Raw genomic sequence first — 21,529 nt, forward strand, 5'->3', positions numbered from 1 at the left:
TTCTAGGCAAGAGTTTGAGAGATAGCAAGCAAAAGTATGAGAAATGTGTTCACGCTTGCAGAAGTTAATTATTAAAACCCAGAAATGATCATCTAATAACTATTTCTAAAAGCCAACTTTAATGTGTTGCTTATAGATGTTTCTGTATTTGGATGTAGTTAAACCACGTTTTAAAGAACGTATCTCAATGTTTCTTGCCATAAGAAAAGTAATACTAGTAAGGTGTTTTGAATGCTAATGAAAGCTGTTCTAAGATTTCTGAATGGATAATTCTCACAACTCATGAAGTATACGTACTGTGATTACTCCCATTCTACAAATGAGGATTTTGAGGTTTTGCAAGTTTAAGCAACTTGCCCAAAGTTACAAAGTTAATAATTGGTGGAGACAGGGATCAGGCCCGACAGCCTGGTCCCAGGGTCTACGCTTCTGACCTCTGTCCGTTGCGTACACGCAGTAGTTCTGACACACTCACTTCGTCATTTAACAAGGATCTATTGAGTGCCTCCTTGTGCTGGGAACCGTTCTAAGTGCTGGGCATGAAGAGGTGCACAAAAGAGACAAGTTCTTGCCCCTGTGGAGCTTAAATTCTGGTTGGAAAATCAAACACGTGGACAAAATGTTTAGTGTGTAAGATAAGTGCTAAGGAGAAAAACAAAGCAGGGAAGGGAGTTAGATCTTTAAATAGGTGACATTTGAGCCAACACATGGAGGTGAAGGAGGGCAATATTTGGCTATCGTGGAGGGAACAGCAAGTGCGAAGATCAAGGTGAGGAAGTGGGGGGTGGAGCCTGAGGACCAGTGAGCTGCTGTGTGTGTGTGGGGGCGGGGGCAGCTGGCCAGGGACTAGGCATGAGGCCAACCAGGGAGGGTCTTAGAGGCACCTGGGAGACAAGCGTCTTCTCTCTTCTTCCTCATTTACATCGTCACTGTGAATTCTTGATCGTTTTGCAGGCGTTCCACACAATTCTGCTCACTTGGCAAGTAATTCTGAGAAGACTGTTCCAGATATGGAATGACTCATAAACTGTGCAGTCTGTCTTATTTGTCCATTCGAGAAATGCTTTGAGCGCCTGCTGTGTGCTGGGCAGCCTACTAGATCCTGAGAACATAAACATGGTTTATAGGTCCTTTTAATGCACTCACTGGTTGGAGGGTGAGGTGAAAGGCGGGTGGTTTCAGAAAACCATTTGAGGGCAACCTCTTCATTCTTCAAACCCCAGCTGAGCTGTCCTGTTCTCTGTGATACTTTGCATTTATTACACTGTGCTATAATTATTTCCTTCCATATCTGGAAGATATCCATAAGGATAGAGCCCAGGTCTTAGTTATTTTTATATTTTCCAGCTCTCAGCACAGTGTACCTCTTACACAACAGGTGTAAAATGTTGTCTGGCTTGATTTGAATGGAAACTTCTATGAAGTACTATGTGTCCACAGTAAAGGGAACACCACTAACTCAGCCCAAGGGAAGGCTGGAGAAAGGTGGTGACATTGAACTGGCCTTGGAATGTGCGCATAGGGGTTTGCCAGGCATGGAAGGTTGCTGACTTTCCCTGGGGTGCAAATGTAGCCTTATGAAAGACCTGGAGTGTTAGGGGAACATGGTGGAGGGCAGGGTCAACATGCCTTGAGTAGGCTGTGTGTTGGGGTAAGTGATGGGTGAACCCCAAGGAAGGTCGAGGCAGATTAGTTCTAATAGTTTAGGCACAAACTTGTAAGAGTTACACCAGTATTTGGTAATAGAAAGCAGAGTGAGGGACTTCCCTGGTGGCACAGTGGTTGAGACTCCGCGCTCCCAGTGCAGGGGGCCCAGGTTCGATCCCTGGTCTGGGAACTAGATCCCACATGCATGCCGCAACTAAGAGTTAGCATGCCACGACTAAAGAGCTGGCGAGCCGCAACTATGGAGCCCGCCTGCTGCAACTAAGACCCGACACACCCAAGTAAATAAATATTTTTAAAAAAGAAAAAAAGAAAGCAGAGTGAAAATATTAAAAATGTTTTGGAGGACAGGGGTCCGGTCAGCTTCGCTGGTGGTGAAGAGTCCCAAGTGTCTCCTCAGCTTTCTTGTCTGGGTGGCCATGGGGTGAAACAGGGACTAGAGCAGCAAGAAGAAATTGTCAGAAAGAGAATGATGGGTTAGTTTGGGGCATGTTGAACTTGAAGAGACTGAAGACTTGAGAAAGCACCTCAAAGGCGTGTGTGCATGTTTGAGGCTTAAGACTGTAAAAACATGTGGAGGGTGAGGAAGCCTGTGGGAAAAGAGCTGGTAAAGAGATGAAGGACGGGGATGAGGGACAGCCAGGCGATGGCAGCATCCAGGTGTGTCCAGGGCACAGGCAAGGTAGTCTTTGAAATAGAGACGGGGGTGCAGAGGGTGTAGATATAAATCCATTTGGAGATTAAATAGTGGGAGTTAAGAGTGCAGATTCAGACTAGCACCTGTGGAGAATGGACAGCTTCCTCCTTCAGATTTTCTGGCTCATTTTTATGAGGTTAGGTGATTTCTTTCAGGGGAGTTCGTGCAGATTTTACTGATTTATTTTTGTAGCCCTAGAAAGGGAAATAAACTGAAGACAGGGTTCAGTTTTGAGTCACAATGACCTCGTCGTTCAAAGTAGCTCCGCTCATGAACCTTGGCTTCTAATGAGACAGGAGGCTCCCCAGGTGCCCACCTCGGTTCATATTAGGAGTTTTCAGTGTGAGTGCCAGGTGAGCTCACTCACGACCAGGTCAGTACATTTGCCGGTGAACATGTGAAGAACCTTGCTTATCTTCGTGGTACCTGGGAAAGGATGCAACCTGTCTAAGCCTTTGACTTACTACACCCTTAGTTGCGGGACACATATTCCCAGGCCCGTGACTCAGGAAGTTATTTTTGTTTAATCTCTACCTGAAGCAGCAGACACCTTGTGAACATACTTGCAGAAACAGGTACTGACAGTATCACCATGAACACTATGCTTCTGTGTAATTTGAGTCATCATGAGAACCTTGTTTTGTGGGATGTTCTTTTTTCTCTGTCAAATTGCTGCCCTCTTAAGAGAGACTTGCTGTGTTTCTCTTGTGACTCACCTGTACTGCTATGACTTTATCTTTTGAGTTTACTCTCGAATCTAAGCAAATGGTGATGGTTATGCAGAGTACAGTTTCTTGTACCCTACTGATACAATATTGCCTTAGCTAACTCAAGAATGTGACTAAAGTCACATTTTGCAATATATAAATGTGAATACATACTACTGAAATTCTGCATTTTGGAAGGTAATTTGTTTCCTTGGCAGACTGAAAGTGTAAACTGTGCAAGCCATACTCCAGAGCCTGAGGAATCGTGGGATAAGTAAGACATGATTCGTGGCCTTAAGGTACCAGCCAAGATGGGGCAATGGCAAGTTCATCCCTCAGCACATCTGTCCTTATAGTACTATAAAAAAAGAGCTGTAGGATTTCAGAAGAGGGTAAGATTACAAATATCAAATTTTGTTGAAATTCTTCCTTGGAATAATAATATAGGTAATTCTGTAATATAATAGAGGTATACCTTTATATTACAGAAGGGCCAGTCTTGGTTTAGTATTGATGCTCTCTGCTGTTTAATTTTTGACACTGAAACCCCAGAATTAAAAATAAGAAGAATACATATGGATTGAGTTGTTTTTCAGGACGTGGCTGGTACACTAGGAAGTAGAAATGAAGGCACAGTTGGGGTTCAGAGTATGGAATATAAAGATTGAGGACAGTCAGTACAGAATGTGTGGACATACAGAGGAGGGCAGGTGGGCAATTAGGATGTGATGCACTGGTGTGCAGGCATTCAGCAAAAAGAAGAGGTTCCGACAGAGCCCAGGTCCGTCTGTGTCGAGAAAGGAATGTGGGAGGCATTTTCCCAAGCAAGGTGAACCTTACTCTGCCCCTCTCTTATCTTGAATTTAACCAGTTAATTTGAATGTCACATCAGGTTTCCAATGTCCCCTTCCCAGCAGGCTATTTAAAAAGTGTAGCACTTTAGAAGTGGGAAGGGGTGGGCGGGGAGAGAACATCCTTAATCTCATCAATGCCCAATAGTCTCTAACTTCACAATTTATAGCTATTCAATGCCTTTTCTTTTTACATATTCTCATGCACATATGCTTACGTATTTCTAATGGGGACAAACAGTTCCTACTGTTTAAAAACCCCATGCATAACAGTCAATAGGCACTTCCTTAGTTGATTGAATTTTCTTTTTCATTTTAAAAGGTGTGGTGCCTATTTTCCTAGATTCTTAAAATTTTAAATATTCTTTAAAAATATGGTTTAAAAGGACTGTCGTCATCATCTCAATGTGCTGTGATTTATTTCTTCAGACTTCTTTGAACATTAGGTTGTTTCCAGTGTTTTTCAGTATGTTAAACAACTCTACACTGAAGAACTTTGTATATCAGTACTTACGCTGTCCAGGTAAATTACTGAGATACATTCCTTTCGGTGGAATCAGAGGGTGTGAGCATTTTTAAGACTTTTGATACACGTTGCCAAGTTGCTCTTCAAAAACAGCGTGCAAGTCTGTGCTCCCACTCCGAGTATATAAGCATGTTTCCCAACACCCTAGCCAATGTGTATTTTTTTAATTTCTTTTTTTATTGAAGTATAGTTGCTGTACAGTATTATATAAGTTACAGGTATATAATATAATGATTCACAGTTTTTAAAGGTTATACTCCATTTATAGTTTTTATAAAATATTGGCTATATTCCCTGCGTTGACATTTCTAACACCCTTGCCAAATATTCACTGTTTAGGAAAGTGCAAAATGGTATCTTATTTTAATTGGAATATGCTTGGCACTCAAATACCTGTTGGATTAATGTAGATACAAGGGTTACAGTGCTGAGGTACAGAAGTGAACGCAAGATGAAAACGTGCCCTCTGTGAAGTTACATTCTGCTGGGAGAAACAGGCTATTCATAAGTAAATAAGGTATAAAGGATGTTTGACAGCGTACAGTACTAAAGAGAGAAAAACTACTAATGCAGAATGGGGGGTGTGAAATGTTGAGGTGTATGGGCATGGGAAAGAGAGAGAGAGAGGTAGCTTTTGAGTAAAGGCCTGCGGGGAGCCAGCTGTGTGAACATCTGGAAGAAAAATCACACCAGTCAGAGGAAAGAGCCAGTGGAAAGCCCCTGAGGTGGAGCTTAACTGACAGCTCTTAGGAGTAGCAAGGGATGAAGTAAGGAAAAGTGAAATAGGAGATGAGGTGTGACAGGTAGTGGAGAGCCAGATCATGTATAGTCTTGAAAATCATAAGGACTTCGGCTCTTAACCAAAGTGACTTTAATTTTAACAGAATCACTGTTACAGCTGTGTAGAGAATACACTGAGTGGGGGTGAGAGACTCAGCAGAAACATCCATGAGGAAGCATGGCTATAATCATGGCAGGAGGCTCTGGCTCCACAGGGTTGTGGAAGGGCTGGGTGGGGGGATGAGAGGGGGCCAGGTTTAGATATACGTGTTGAAAATAAAGACAACAGGATTTGCTGTTGGAATGAGGGTTGAGAGTAAAAGAAAGGAATCAGAGATAACCCTCAATGTTTCGGTGTGAGCCGTGGCAGGATGCTGCTGCCGTGAACTGAGATGGGGAAGGATGATGGAGACACGGATGTTGGGAGGTGGGTGTCGGGATCTCAGTTGTACCGACATCACGTTGAGAAAAATAATAGGTACATACATGAAGGTGTAGAGTAGAAAGTTGGATTTACAAGTCTAGAGTGCACAGGAGAAGTCTGGTCGAGGGAGATCAGTTTGGGATTCATCAACAGTTAGCTGGTATGTAAAGCCACTCGACTGGATGAGATTGCCCAGAGAGGAAGTACAGAAAGAGAACAGGTCAGGGGCACCTTTGGGGAATTGCATGGAGTCTCTGAAGTACCTCTGGGGTCCTCTTCAGCTTTAAAGGGCTAGAGAGTGGAGGAGGAATCACAAAGGAGACCAAGAAGGAACAGCCAGGAAGGTAGGAGGGAAGTCAGTGGAGAGTGCTGTCCTGGAGGCCAAGTAAAGAAAGCCTTTTAAGGAGAGAGGACGAGTCAACTGCACCAAATGCTGTGGACAGGAGCGTGTGTACGACACAGATCGTTTTAAACCAGAAGGCTGTGCGTTTACTTAACAGGAAGATAGAGGTGGGCAGTTCCTGGGTTGGTGGTTCAATAATGTCATCTTGGGGCTTCCCTGGTGGCGCAGTGGTTGAGGGTCCGCCTGCCGATGCAGGGGACACGGGTTCGTGCCCCGGTCCGGGAAGATCCCACATGCCGCGGAGCAGCTGGGCCCGTGAGCCATGGCCGCTGAGCCTGCGCGTCCGGAGCCTGTGCTCCGCAACGGGAGAGGCCACAACAGTGAGAGGCCCGCGTACCGCAAAAAAAACAAAACAAAACAAAAAAAATAATGTCATCTTTCTGTCCTTCCACTCGTCCTGCCTCAGCACTCGTCCTGCTTTTCTCTGTGACTTTTCAGTTTAAAGTATGGTCGCTAAGAGTTCCAAGCACTAAGTCCCCCTGCTGCTATGCGCAAAGGCTGGGAGTGAAGGACCTTTCTCCTGACGTGCCTGCCTAACTTTATCAGGGAGGGCAAGTCTTACCCAGCACCTTGCCCTCTGGCACTCTTATCTTTAAGTCTTATTGGCACAAACTGGATCACACCCCTAATTTGAAGAAAGGTTAGGACCGCAAGTATTTGGCTTTTTAAACCCTTCTATAGGATGTGAGCAAAGGAAATGGAGATTAGGAGTGACAATCGGGGAGCCAGGAAAGAAGTGAGCCACGATAAGGTTAAATTGAAAAGAAACTGTATTGACTGTTTTAATTTATTCTTGTTTAGAGCTTTTGCTTACTTACACTGTTGGGGTATGTGATTCTTCATTATTGATATGATATCTGTTGTCCTTTGTCCTGTGTCTTACTGTATGACTTTTTATTTTGTATACAGTGATTTAAAGATTTTTCCATTTTTATAGTCATATACATCTTTTAAGTTTTCCTATATTTTTATGCTTCCCAAAACCTCTACTAAAAGAGAAGATTGATCTGTATTTAATTATCTTAATTTGTATGCTTTTGGTTTCCTTTTTAATCCAATTTTATTATCTTCTTGGTGTAGATGAGAGCTAGTAGCTAATATTTATATGTCACTATGTGCCAGGTGCTGTTCTAAGCATTTAAAAATACACTTATTTAACTCTCACACGCACCTATGACGTAAGTACCACTATAATCACCCCCATTCTTACATATGAGGACAAAAAAAAAAAAAAAGGTCATGAAGAACCTAGGGGCAGGACGGGAATAAAGATGCGGATGTAGAGAATGGACTTGAAGATACAGGGAGGGAGAAGGGGAAGCTGGGGTGAAGTGAGAGAATGGCATGGACATATATACACTACCAAACGTAAAATAGATATCTAGTGGGAAGCAGCCACATAGCACAGGGAGATCAGCTCGGTGCTTTGTGACCACCTGTAGGGGTGGGATAGGGAGGGTGGGAGGGAGGGAGACGCAAGAGGGAGGGGATATGGGGATATATGTATATGTATAGCTGATTCACTTTGTTATAAAGCAGAAACTAACACACCATTGTAAAGCAATTATACTCCAATAAAGATGTTAAAAAAAAAAAAAAGAATAGAATCCTTTCCAAAAAAAAGGCGGCTGCCCCCAGCCTGTGTGTTGGCAGGGCTGGGTTTAAACCTAGGCAGTCTGGCTCTAGATTGTTGACTTTTAACCGCTACACCATGCTGCTTCTCACATTTTAATTTTGTAGAATATTCAAATATCTTATCACAAATAAATGTCTTCACTGATTGGAAATATCTCCACTATCTTATTCTGAATTTTTGTATTTCTGAGATTGATATACCAGTTTATTAATCTGTCAGTATAATGTTTTACCATTAATAGACTGTTTTACTATTTTATAATGTACTATAATAACTAGTAGCACAAACTCCTAACTTTTTAAACTTTAAAAAATTGTAGTAAAATATATATTACATAAAATGTACCCTTTTCACAACTTAAACGTACAGTTCAGTGGTATGAAGTCCACTCCCATTGTTGTACAGCCCATACCAGCATCCCGTATCCAGAACTTTTCATCTTCTCCACCTGAAACTGTCCACTGAACACTGACTCCTTACTGCCCCCTTCCCTCAACTCCTGGCAACCACCATTCTATTCTTCTCTTTCTATGAATTTGACCACTGTAGGTAACCTATATAAGAGGAGTCGTACAATATTTGTCCTTTTGTGACCGGCTTACTTCACTTAGCATAATGTCTTTAGGTCCATCTATATTGTAGCCTGTGTCAGAATTCCTTCTTTTTTAAAGGCTGAATAAATATTTCATGGTATGTATATGCCACGTTTTGTTTATCCAGGCATCTACTGATGGGCACTTCAATTGCTTCCACCCTTTGGCTATTATAAATAATGATGCTGTGAACCTGGTATTCAGATATCTCTTGAAGATCCTGCTTTCAGTTTTTTTGGGTGAATACCCAGAAGTTGAATTGCTGAATCATAAGGTAGTTCTATTTTTAATTTTTTAATTAAAAAATTTTAATTTTTTAATTAAAAATTAAAATTTTTTAATTTTTAATTTTTTAAAATTAAAAAAAAATTTTTTAAATTAAAAAATGCTCTGCGGCATGTGGGATCTTCCCGGACCGGGGCACAAACTCGTGTCCCCTGCATCGGCAGGCGGACTCTCAACCACTGCGCCACCAGGGAAGCCCTATTTTTAATTTTTTGAGGAACCCAGCATACCATTTTCCACAGCAGCTACACCATTTTACTATTCTTGCACCAATGCACAGTGTTCTAATTTCTTCACGTTCTTGCTGACACTTAATTATTTTCTGTCTTGTTTTTATAATAGCCATCCTAATAGATGTGAAGTGGTATCTTATTGTGATTTTGATTTGCATTTCCCTAATGACTAATGATGTGGAGCAATTTTTCATGTGCTTCTTGGCCATTGTATATCTTCTTTGGGGAAAGTTCTATTCAGGTCCTGTGCCCATTTTTTTTTTTTAAGTCTTTATTGAATTTGTTAAAATATTGCTTCTGTTTTATGTTTTGGCTTTTTGGCCCTGAGGCATGTGGGATCTTAGCTCCCTGACCAGGGATCGAACCCGCACTCCCTGCATTGGAAGGCGAAATCTTAACCACTCGACTGCCAGGGAAGCTCCTTTGCCTATTTTTAAATCATTTTTTGTTGTTGCTCTTGGTGTTGAGTTATAATCCTCATTTTTATGTTCTAAAATTTTTTGACTCTTCTTACTTATTCTAGACTAGTTTAAATTGTTTTTTAAAAAAACTCTCCCAATTTCCCCTTTAAAAATAATCACATATGATTTAGATAGGAATAGTAATCAATTAATATGTTAATTCAGGGAAGAATGAACATGTATGTCCCACTTATTCAAATCTTTTATGCCCCCATTTTTGTAATTTATCATCATACTAGCACTATTTGATACATTTATTCATAGAAATAGTGTGTGTGCATATCTGTGTGTGCAACTACTTTTTGTTGCTAAAGCAAAGGGTCTTTTTCCTTTTTTTTCCTGGTCCATCAGAAAACTGTCGATTGTTGCACAGTATTTATTTTGTAAGCAGCTTATCAGGTCTGCTTAAATAATTTTTAGACAACAGTACTCTACCGTTGAAGCAAAATTTTTAAACATCTACATTAGTGTTAACGAGAGAATTTGGTCCTTCCAGGTTGAGAGTGAACCTGCAGCCACAGTTTCACATGTGTAGGATTTATCTCTCCCGTAACTTATTGTTGATTTCTTTTATCCCTTGGGGTAGCTTTACTTTTGTTTCATAATAATAATTCATAGTTACCATAGATACTTACTCCAAAGGTCACTTCCTCTATATAGTTGTATTTAAAGAGTTATAATTATATTGGGTTGGCCAAAAAGTCCCTTTTTGGTTTTTAAGTAAAAATAAAAGACACATTTTTCGTTTTCACCAAGAACTTTATTGAACGATGTATTCACCCTTTTGTTCCACTACCTTCTGCCATTTTTCAGGCAACTTCGTAATTCCATCTTCCCCAAACTTTTTTATCTTTTTGGGCAAAGAACTGTCCCAGATGCCTTTTATGGTCTTCCAGGGAATTGAAATTTTTTCCATTAAGAGAATTTTGTAAAGACCTAAATAGATGGAAATCCGAAGGTGCAATGTCTGATGAATACAGCAAATGAATCGGAACTTTCCAAGTTGTAACAGTTTTTGCCTGGTCATCAAAGAAACATGCAGTCTTGCGTTATCCTGATGGAAGATTATGTGTTTTCTGTTGACTAATTCTGGATGCTTTTTGTCAAGTGCTGCTTTCGGTTGGTCTAACTGGGAGCAGTACTTGTTGGAATTAATCATTTGGTTTTCAGAAGGAGCTCATAATAGAGGACTCTCTTCCAATCCCACCGTATACACAATATCACCTTCTTTGGATGAAGACCGGCCTTTGGTGTGGTTGGTGGTGGTTTATTTCACTTGCTCCACGATCTCTTCCGTTCCACATTATTGCACAGTATCCACTTTTCATCACTTGTCACAATTTGTTTTATTTATTTTTAAAATAAATTTATTTAGTTATTTTAAAATTTTATTTATTTATTTATTTTTGGCTGCATTGGGTCTTCGTTGCTGTGCACCGGCTTTCTCTAGTTGCAGCGAGCAGGGGCTACTCTTCTTTGCGGTGCGCGGGCTTCTCATCGCAGTGGCTTCTCTTGTTGCGGAGCCCGGGCTCTAGGCACGCGGGTTTCAGTAGTTGTGGCTCACGGGCTCAGTAGTTGTGGCTCGCGGGCTCTAGAGCGCAGGCTCAGTAGTTGTGGCACACAGGCTTAGTTGTTCTGCAGCATGTGGGATCTTCCCAGACCAGGGATTGAGCCCGTGTCCCCTGCCTTGGCAGGTGGCTTCTTAACCACTGTGCCACCAGGGAGGCCCCACAATTTGTTTTAAAAATGGAACATTTTTGTTACGTTTAAGTAGAGACTCACCTGCAGAAATATAGTCAAGAAGTTTTTTTTCGCTTAACTTATGTGGAACCCAAACATCAAAGCAATTAATATAACCAAGCTGGTACAAATTATTTTCAGCACTTGATTTGGACATTTTGAGTATGTTGGCTATCTCCCGCATGGTATAACGTTGATTGTTCTCAATTAATGTCTTGATTTGATCACTATCAACTTCAACTGGCCTACCTGACCGTAGAGCGTTGTCCAGCGAGAAATCTCCAGCACGAAACTTTGAAAACCACTTTTGACACATTCAGTCAGTCACAGCGCCTTCTCCATACACTGCACAAATCTTATTTTTGTGTTTTGGTTGCATTTTTACCTTTGTTGAAATAATAAATCATAATATGCTGAAAATGTTGCTTTTTTCTTCCATCTTCAATATTAAAATGGCTACACAAAAATTTACCAATTTTGATTGTTTAAAAATGCATGCTGATGTGACAGTTGTCACATACAAGCTAACGAAGTAGTCTTGAATGAAGTTAAAGACAACTAAGTGATACTAGAGCCATCTTATGGAAAAAACTGAATGAAACCTTTTGGCCAACCCAATAGCTTTAAACGTATTCTTATTTTTTGTATTTTAACTATCTATGTTGTTTATTTGGCATTTTCTCTTCCTGGCTCTAGTAGTTAATGGCACTTGCCTTCTTAAGAATATTTGTTACATTTTATATAATAATTTATATTTTAAATTGCATATATTAATATGTAGCTTATTTATTCAGAGTGACCTCAGTAATCTCCTTTTCATTGTCTAGTTAAAAGCCCCATCGCCTCTAGCCCTGGCAGGTGCACTAGCCTCCTAAGTGTTCCCCTGATTTTTTTTTTTAAATAAATTTATTTATTTTATTCATCTATCTTTGACTGCGTTGGGTCCTCATTGCTGCGTGTGGGCTTTCTTTAGTTGCGGCGAGCAGGGCTACTCTTCATTGTGGTGCGCGGGCTTCTCATTGCTGTGTGTTCTCCTGTTGCAGAGCATGGGCTCTAGGTTCGCGGGCTTGTAGTAGTTGTGACACATGGGCTCAGTAGTTGGGGCTCACAGACTCTGGAGCTCAGGCTCAGTAGTTGTGGCGCACGGGCTTAGTTGCTCCATGGCACATGGGATCTTCTCAGACCAGGGACTGAACCCATGTCCCCTGCATTGGCAGGTGGATTCTTAACCACTGCACCACCAGGGAAGTCCTGTTCCCCTGATTTAAAACTCTTCCCTTTGGTCAGCTCTTCATAGTGCTGCCACGTGATCAAGTTCTGATGCAAGTGCTCAGGAAGCTGCAGTGCCCCTCCCTCTCCATCCTCCCACCACACCCCTCCCCCAACAATTAGGGTCTAAAGTTCTTACACTCCATTCCCAGGAGGGCTCTGGGAGCTTTCTCCTGGAGAATGCATCATTTAATGTAAGTGTCAGAGCAAAGGAGGCGCCATTCAGGAGTTCATTCTTTGGCTTTAATTTCCAGTCCAGGGAGACACACCATTATGGTATCGTGAAGAATTTTCCAGCAGTAAAGTGACTTTTCATCATGGCCATATAAAAGTATCAATTTAAGGCATTGACTTCTTTTTTCTTTTTCTTAGTAAAATTAAAATCATTAAAGAATACCTAATGCTTACAGATGCATAGGAATAAGAATATTAGAATCTACTTACTTTAATTATCGATCCAGTTTATCTGTTTTTAGTTTTTTAATCTGTTTTGTCTTGAGTATCTTTTATCTGATTAAATGTTTGACCACATTGACTTTAATAGTATTTTTTAGTTTTTATTATAAAAAATAGGCTTATCGTTAAAAAAAAATTCACATGGAGTGATATGTAAGTATATAAAGTAAGAAGGGAAAATTCCCCCTTTCTGTCCCTTTCCTTCTCTTTTCCCCCATGTCCCACTGTGCTCTATCCTATAAGGGGCCCATAAAAAATTTGCTATATCCTTCTGGAATTTTTCAATATATAGATAAGTATAAACTTAAAGAGATAGGGTAATATTAACATTGTCCTTTTTTTTTCACTTTATCTTTCTTATGGATTTTCAGTTTTGTAAGGTGTTCCTTAATGATATTTTGTTGTTGAATAACAGTGCATTTAATCGGATTTTCCAAGGTGGTTTTCCGAGTAAATTGTTGGGTGAAGGTATGCTTCAAATTCAGTAGAATCTCTGTGTTACTATATAAGGCAAAGTGAAGATGTTATTCTTGCCAGATTTTTCCCTAGACAAAAGATGGTTATAATTATAGAATCAGAACAAATGTGTTGTCTATATGTAGGGTGATGCTAACAGCATGAGCTTAAAATAAACCACTAAGGTCAATACTGTCTCTGCAGGTAGATCTTAAACGGTTATGATTCACATCTGGGATAAGTTACGCGGTGTGAAGTAAACTGGTAAATGTCATCTCTTCAGAACTTGTAAGAGCAGTCCTGTATTGATTTCATTGTTGAAGAATGCTGTGTTTAGGTTTCTCAGAGGTGCTCAGCCCAGGGTTGCCATGTCTTACTTTTAATACTGCTTATGATGTGTATGTTTTACTGCTTCTTTATATAAAGTCCAGTCACAGGTACCTTAGGTCAACTCTGCTACTAAGTTAAACATTAGGACCGTTGGGGAAGCAGCTAAGTACCTTTGTTGTGGTCCCACAGTTTTAGCATTCACTACAGGAGCACCTTCCTAGCAAGAGGGGTTCAGGCTGGCCCCCAAGCCTGGCACGTCTGTCCACGGCACAGTCGAGGGAACAGTGGGCAGGTGGTAAGTTACCTGCATTCTAGGCCCTTCTGTCACTGGTTATAGGTGTGCGACCTAAGTAAGCCGTTTAACCACTTAAGTAGGTTGCTCATCTGTAAACTGGGGATGCACTGTTAGGATTCGTCTCCGTTTCAAAGGAGTAATCCTTCAGTGAAGTAGGCATCATTCTGTGTCCTCAGTGACCGCTCGTCAAGAGTGATGGAAGAACAGGGAGGACTTTGGCTGGGACACAAATTGCCATTAGATGGAAGGGGTGGGGCTGGATTGGGGTGACAGTGAGACTTGTGAAAATGGGAGGGGCCAGTTCAGGGGAATGATAATTGGGCTTGGGGTAAGTGCCAGGCTGTGTGTTGGAATCAGAGAGGGTACAGGTGTGTAGTAATTCTGAAGCACGCTGAGAAATGTCTGTAAACCTACAGTGCTTTCAGAAACAAAGCCATGAGATATCCCTTTCTGAAAAAAAGTTAATTTTCCAAACGTACTGAGCCTTGGCTGCCTTGTGGCTCTGACACAGAAGTTTTCATCCGTTCCTTACCCAGCCTTGCTTATTGTTTCCAATAATGATGACTCATCAGAATGTTTTTGCCAAAGGAGCAGCAATTTGGTAAATTTAAATTCTAAAAATCTGTTTATCCCTCCAAGAGCAGGTAAAACCAGTGGCCAAATGTAAATTAAAACATCAAATGGCTACTTGAATATTGGTGATTTGCTAATTATTACAAGGAATGTAAAGAACAATGTCTCCCTTTAATTGATAGACTGAAGAGTCTCTTAACAAAGGACAAATAAGCTTGTAAAACTTGGTTAAGTGTTGAATGCTTCAATGTAGATGATGAGAGAAAACATCAGAATTTGTCCTTCACTCTTGGCCTTTAAAATTTTTTTAAATAGCTCTGTTACTGTTATTATAATTCTGTGTATATTTTTTGATTTCATTGAGGTATAATTGACAATTGTAAGATATTTGATTTATTTACATATACATTGTGAAAGGATTTACACCATCTAGTTAATAAACACGTGATCACCTCACATATTTATCGTGTGTATGTAAGAACATTTAAGTTCTACTCTTATAGCAAATTTCAATACAGTGATAACGCTGTGTATCACCTCTCGTTACCGTGTCTTACATTATCCTCAGACCTTATGCATCTGAGAGCTGACAGTCTATACCCTTTTCCAACCTCTTCTTATTTCCCCCATCCTACTTTTGGCCTCAAAAGAAAAATTAATTCATTCAGCAAACATTAAGTCTTACACCACGCTAGACACTTTGCTGGGTCCTCAGGGACGGAATTGAATCAGGTTCTTTTCCTGTTCTCAGGGGCTGTAGAGACTAGTCTGAGAGGCGTATTGAAACAGATGCCATGACAGAAGGAAGTATGGGTCTGAGCATAAAAGAAGGTGTGGTCCATGGCACTCAGCAGGGAACGTCCTGGAAGGAAAGGCTTTACAAAGAGGTTGGGATTCTCAGCTGTACTTCTCAGACTTAATGTGTATTTAAATTACCAGGGGATCTTGTTAAAAGGGAGACTGTGATTCAGTAAACCTGGGGTGACGCAGCGAGGATTTAAAAGAGAATCATCAACTCACTTTGTATTCACTGGGCAGAGTTCGAGGACTGGAGGGAAAGAAGGCCATTGCATTCACAGGGTTGGGCAGAGCAGAAGAATAGAGTAAAACATCCTGGAAAAATAAAAAGAAGGGGTGTGTGTGTGTGTGTACGCACAGAGAGGTAGGGGCATGGCGAAGCATGAGGGGGAAGAATTGGGTAGGAATCAACCAACCCTAGGACTGCCTTTTATGTCTTTAAACTTAAATATTAATTAAGAGGCTTAAAAATAATGTCATCCTGCAGATAATGGGGAATCACAGATTATAGATTGGGTCATGACCTTAGTTTTCACATTCAGGAGATCAACACCATGGAGCTGGAAAGGATCGAAGGAAAGAACTTTGGGGTCTAATACAGTTATTCAGGCAACGTGTAAGAGAGTAAATAAGGATTTGTAGCATTTGAATTGAGGGGAGGAACACCTCTTTGAAAAGAAATGATGTGGGCTTCCCTGGTGGCGCAGTGGTTAGGAATCCGCCTGCCAATGCAGGGGACACGGGTTTGAGCCCTGGCCCGGGAAGATCCACATGCCACGGAGCAACTAAGCCCATGAGCCACAACTACTGAGCCTGTGTTCTAGAGCCCGTGAGCCACAACTGCTGAGCCCACATGCCACAACTGCTGAACCCGGGAGCCTAGAGCCCATGCTCCGCAACAAGAGATGCCCCCGCAATGAGAAGCCCGCGCACCGCAACGAAGAGTAGCCCTTGCTCACCGCAACTAGAGAAAGCCCGCACGCAGCAACAAAGACCCAACGCAGCCAAAAATAAATTAATTAAATAAATAAATTGTTTTAAAAAAAGAAAGGAAAGAAATGATGTGCCTTGTGAATTGGAATAGCACATCCTGGTGTCAGGGAGAAAAAGAGAAAACGGTGATTGGAGCAGCGCTCACCCTGATGTACAAGATTCAGTACAGGGTGAGGCTGCAGACAGGAGAACTTTAGACGCCAGGCCTAAGGCACTTCAGCTCTTTTTCTCTATTAAGATGAGATTTTTATAAGTGAAATAACTGGGAAAAGAAGTGAGCATTACTTTTTGGAAAACCTACTTTACTCCCTTAGGGTGCCATTAGTAATATGTGACACTATCATTTGCAGGTAAGATCCTTTTCAACTCTTGATATTCTTCACTTATATGATCCAGGTAGCATTGAGAAACTTAACGTTAGATTAAATGAGACTCTGATGGGGGAAGAAAGATGATTCCAATGTTTTGGGGCTGGGAAAAAGGAAAATTTAATTATGGTTAGCCTAAGTAGGTAGGAGGTTGTCTCATTGTCCGAGTTGGAAAGGTTCAAGAAGAAATTGAAAATGTGAGTGGCATTGGGATTCAGGAAGACAGAGCTGCAGATGAGAATTTGGGGTTCATCCATATAAGGCAGTGGTTAGAGTAAAGTCGATAAAATAGACTCTCCTGGAGAGATGGATATGAAGAGAGTAGGAGCAAAGGCGTGGACTTGCGAAATGCCCATGTTCAGGCGTGAGTGTCAGAATGGTGTGGTTTCAAAGATGCCAGGGAAGGGGAAGCGTCCATACATATTTTGCTGTTAAGTGGCAACACTTTTGCTGCAAGCAAGAGTTAGGAGTTTGAGTGAGGACCCTTTAAGTTTGGCAAATAAAGAGTAAAGATGAAAAGGTAAGATGAAAAAGATGCTAATAATATAGCACCACCTGCTGTTAGGCATTAGGCATTTTAAAATTGTTTTTCTCAAGTTGACTTTTTCTTCCTTCCTGTTTTGGTTGTTTTTTAATTTTCACCTATGTTTTATATGGTAGCTTAGTGTGTGAATGCACTAATGTGTTTACTTTTTAATCAATGATATGGGGGGAAGTCATGTCAGTTTGTTTATTCTTTGATTTCAACTTTGCTAAAAGCTTCTGTCTCCAATGGCTCTTCTGGTCTCTGTGTCACAGAAGACGTGAGTTAACTACTTCAGGATTACAGGGACCCCTCCTGCGGGATTCTGAATATTCATTTTACGTTTTGACTCACTTGTTCATGTAGGAGTTCAGGTTTACAAGCTTAAAGCTTTTGGAGTGAATAGCAGTGGAAACATTTTTTTTTTTTTTTTTAACCCCCAAGGAAAACCTGCATCCTTGAAAACTGCACAGCCGTCTTGGGTGAATTCGCCTAGACCACTTCCTAAATCCAAAGCATCTCTGAAAAGTTCTGCGCTGCGGAGGACGGGAAGCACCTCCTCTGTTGCCAGCACCCACACTGATCTGAGCACTTACAGCAATAACTGTAAGTCCGTCTTATTTCAGACTTTGGGGCTTGTTGAAACTGTAGTTGTAAGAGAAATCTTATGCGCTACAAATTATCAGAATTTTTGGTTCTGTGATTTAGGGGAAAATATGCATCTTGCTTCTCCCTTGGAATTGCTCTAAAAGCTTAGCAGGAAAAACAAATTCTTTCAACGACATTCTCTTTTGATGAATGTGCTATGAAACACAGAAATATTTATCTGTTGAAGGCACCTGGTATTTTTTTGCATGAAGGATTCTAAAGTGTATAATTTGAAGAGGGTGGGGTTTTTTTGGCTTGTTTAAGGAAAGAAAGCAATCTAGAGGCTATTGGAACCCAACTGGAAATCAGAAAAAAAGATAACTTCGGTTTCATTTATTTTGTAAGTGGCTATATTTTGTAGATGTGTTTTTTCTAATCTTAAACTTTGGATGCTAGATTCAGTGTATTAAGAGTAGTATATTATAACTTCAAGCCTAGTTTTAAGTAATTTAAACAGAATATATTTTGGGGGTTTTCAGTTAGTATGAATTCAGTTTGCTGTGTATAAAATGAGTGAATTGAGTTATCCCTTTCGTTCAAAAGATGTATTTGGCCTTAGTGTTTATTTGCTCATTTCCTTTTTAATTTCTTTCACAGAATTTATGGGTTAACTAATTTGAGCAATTTTGGAGTGCCTGCTGTGTACAGGCACCACTGTAGGTGCTGTGAAGGATATGAGATATCAAAGAAATGGTCCCTATTCTCAAAGGTAGTTGAGAAAGAAGATATTTACGTGGATAACTAGAATATCAGATAAAACAAGATATAAGGGAGTGGTGGGGAAGAGGGAAGTTCTCTCTGCTTTAAGGGGAGGATCTGTTTCTTCTTTCCGGTGAGGGGACAGGGGCAAAGTGTAGTCATGGTTATGAACCTTCTGGGTGTGGAGCAATGTGGAGGGTTACCATCCATTCTTTCTTTCGTTTCCTCTCAAATAACTTCTGTTACCCTTTTTCTATATGCGAGGTAATGAGGCCCAGAGAGGTTGTCGCTGGTCCAAGGGCACTCAGCCAACATGTGACAGAATTGAGAATGTGTTTGTGGAGGGTAAGGCACTGAATTCATGACCGAATTAATGAGCACGTTTCTGAGAGGGCATTTAGCAGCAGGAGTCGGTCTCCTATGAGAGTCAGTAGCTGTATAGTGGACCTTTAGGAACACTGGAATTTGTTACTTGAAATTAAACGGGACAGTTATCCGCTTATGATTTGAATTTTGAAGTTGTGGCATAAAATCAGAAGGGTTTGCATGTATCCGTTGATTCTTGATGATTTGAAAAGGTAATTCACACGTGTATTCTTTTAAGGTCATTTCACTTGCAGTGCTCCCTGTTTGTAATGGGAAGTTTTGAAAACATTCTGCCAAGATGGAAGCACCAAGGTGTTCTCGGGGGCTGGAGGGTTGTGTAGCGCTGGCACTCGTGGCCCTGGCAGGAGGCACGTCCCGTGGAGCCCCGCTGCCCAGCGTCCCTGCCGACGGCCATGTTGCGGTGGCCCCGTTCAGGACCGTGTCTGACACTCCTAAGGAGGGTGTCAAATGCTTTTGTCCATTCCTTTTTGTCTTTTAACAAAGGGGCTTCCCGTGTACCCACAGAGCCTGTCTAGGGGCTGTGTCTCTGTCGCAGATGAAGCATTCAAATCAATGTCTCTTTCTTAGTTGGATTTGCTAGCTGGTTTAATCTGTTCTGTGTAGTGCCTTGGAGCTTACAGATTTTTTTCCTTCTCCATTCTGATTCACTAAGAGCAAGCATGAGGGATAGGAGAGTGAACATGGCTGCAGTTTTTCCTGCCTAAGCTTGCTTTGATCCTTTTAAATGACTATACCAGGAGGATTTCGCAGTTGTACAGAAACGGATACTTCTTCGAAAATATTTATCAATTCTACACTCACCCCACCGACTGGCTCAGAGAGGCACTATGATGCTACCTTATTGACACTGCTGGTTCTGGGATCCTACAGCCTTTGTATAGTTCCTTTGTTAGCCACGTTTACTGGGAAAAGAAGTAGGTCGACGATTTCTGGTTTGATTCTTTCTTTGTAAGCATGTTTAAATTTTATTCAATAAATTGATTTAGCATCTCTTGATTGCTATTTTTATAACTTGTAATTTGTTAACTGTATTTCTTGGGCATGTTTATATTTAAGTTGTGAATGATTCTGTCTACCAGTTTATTGTGTATTTTATGTGTTTTGAGACTCGGACTAAATATAATTCAGCAGCATTGTCGAAGTTCATTGCACGTGAAATTATTTTATAAGACTAGTTAATGGTCTCATTTTTGATTAAATAACTGGTTGTTTTTGTGTGTGTACCTAATCGTTGTACGAGGATGGAAGAATGCTTTCCTAGAATTAAAATGAAAACATCACATTTTATTTTACTCATATTATATCTAAAAATATTTAAAATGTGCACTTTTTAAAGATTACCTTAAAACATGAAAAAAATCATTTTGAGCTGCAGTTTTCCTATTTCTGACAATGATGGGTCATATTAGGAAATAACTTAATCTTTTGATCAGTGTTTTAAATTCATATTGGGTTAAGCCTTTGAACGATTTTAAAGCTTCTTTTCTTGTTTTGTCCATTCCTTTCTTTGTGACGCGATGCTGTCAGTGCAATCACTTTTGAGACTGCAGAGTGCTGTTGTAAAATTAGCATCTGGTTCTCCGTGCTTAGGGCTGTTATAGAAATAACATGACCAAGTTTTAAAGTGACTAAATCAAGATCTATAAGACAATAAATCTTTCTTATTTGCGGGTTTCAGCAGGTTCTTTGTGTGTGTTCTTTTCAGCATAGAAAATTTTAAAGTTACAGTATTGATTTTTTTTAATATTAGCATGAAACATTGCATAGTAGTTTCTATATCAAATATGCTCATTTTTAGAGGTTAATTGTTGTAAGCTCTTCCAGACTCAGATAGCTAAGTTCCAGTTTTTAAGATCATTGGATAAAAATGTTGTATATATATATATGTGTATATATATGTGTGTGTGTGTGTGTGTGTGTGTGTGTGTGTGTGTGTGTGTGTTGAAAAGAGTTGAAGCTTTGAGGACCTTTGTGTGAGTGTAGAAAAAGGTCTCAGGAGAGCTTGTAATTTTGCCGTATCAGCAAATATGAAGTCCAAGCGCTTCCTACTCCTACCAGTTTGGCCACAAAATCCTAAGCACATTTATTTTTGAGAGACAGGTGGTGAGGGGAAATAAAAGGATGCACACCAAAGCTCCTTGCACTGTCTGAGAGATCGAACAGGCGGAGGTTAACTGAAGAAACGGAGCTTTCTCTTCCCTCACCTTCACGGCCAGCCCTGGCATCAACAGTGTGATACAATAGAAAAGGGTGTTCAACTCGGACTCAGTCCTAGTCAGTCTTACTAAGTCACTGAAGTTGGACAGTCTTACACTCTCTTAGCCTCAGTGTTCTCACCTGATGAACAGGCAGGGAGGCTTAGATCATCTTCAGAATCCTAGCAGCAGCAAAGGTTTCTGACCACCTTTATTTTCTTCACAACAATAAGTTGGTGCCTCACAGTTTGGAAGGAGGGTGTTTTGGGTCAAAGGGATCAAGGTGATAGAAGGATTAGTCTTATTCACCTTCAGTCCCATCCTCATTGCAGGATGGCAAGTAGGTATTGTGTCGCCTGTCAGCACTGGTCAGTTGGTGAGAATCTCCTGGAGAACAGTGTTGAAAGGTTTTCTGGCTGCTTCCAGGTTCAGAGCAAAAATGTGTGCTTGACTAGTGAGGCCCGCGGGGGGTGAGGAAGGGGTGAAAGACAGGCGGTACATACTCTGACCCCGTACTGCAAAACATGCTCAATCCTTA

The 21,529-nt window shown here is 40.8% G+C and overlaps 1 protein-coding gene across 1 annotated transcript in view; it reads left to right on the plus strand.

Moving 5' to 3' along the window:
* MTUS1 (microtubule associated scaffold protein 1) overlaps positions 1 to 21,529 on the plus strand; it is a 158,831-nt gene that overhangs the window by 65,175 nt on the left and 72,127 nt on the right. Inside the window, exon 4 of the mRNA XM_082680499.1 lies at positions 17,507 to 17,668. Within this exon, the coding sequence (XP_082536625.1) occupies positions 17,507 to 17,668 (162 nt within the window). The remainder of the gene's footprint in view (positions 1 to 17,506; positions 17,669 to 21,529) is intronic.

This window comes from Grampus griseus, assembly GCF_964374135.1.
Source record: "Grampus griseus genome assembly, chromosome: 21".
Taxonomy (NCBI): domain Eukaryota; kingdom Metazoa; phylum Chordata; class Mammalia; order Artiodactyla; family Delphinidae; genus Grampus; species Grampus griseus.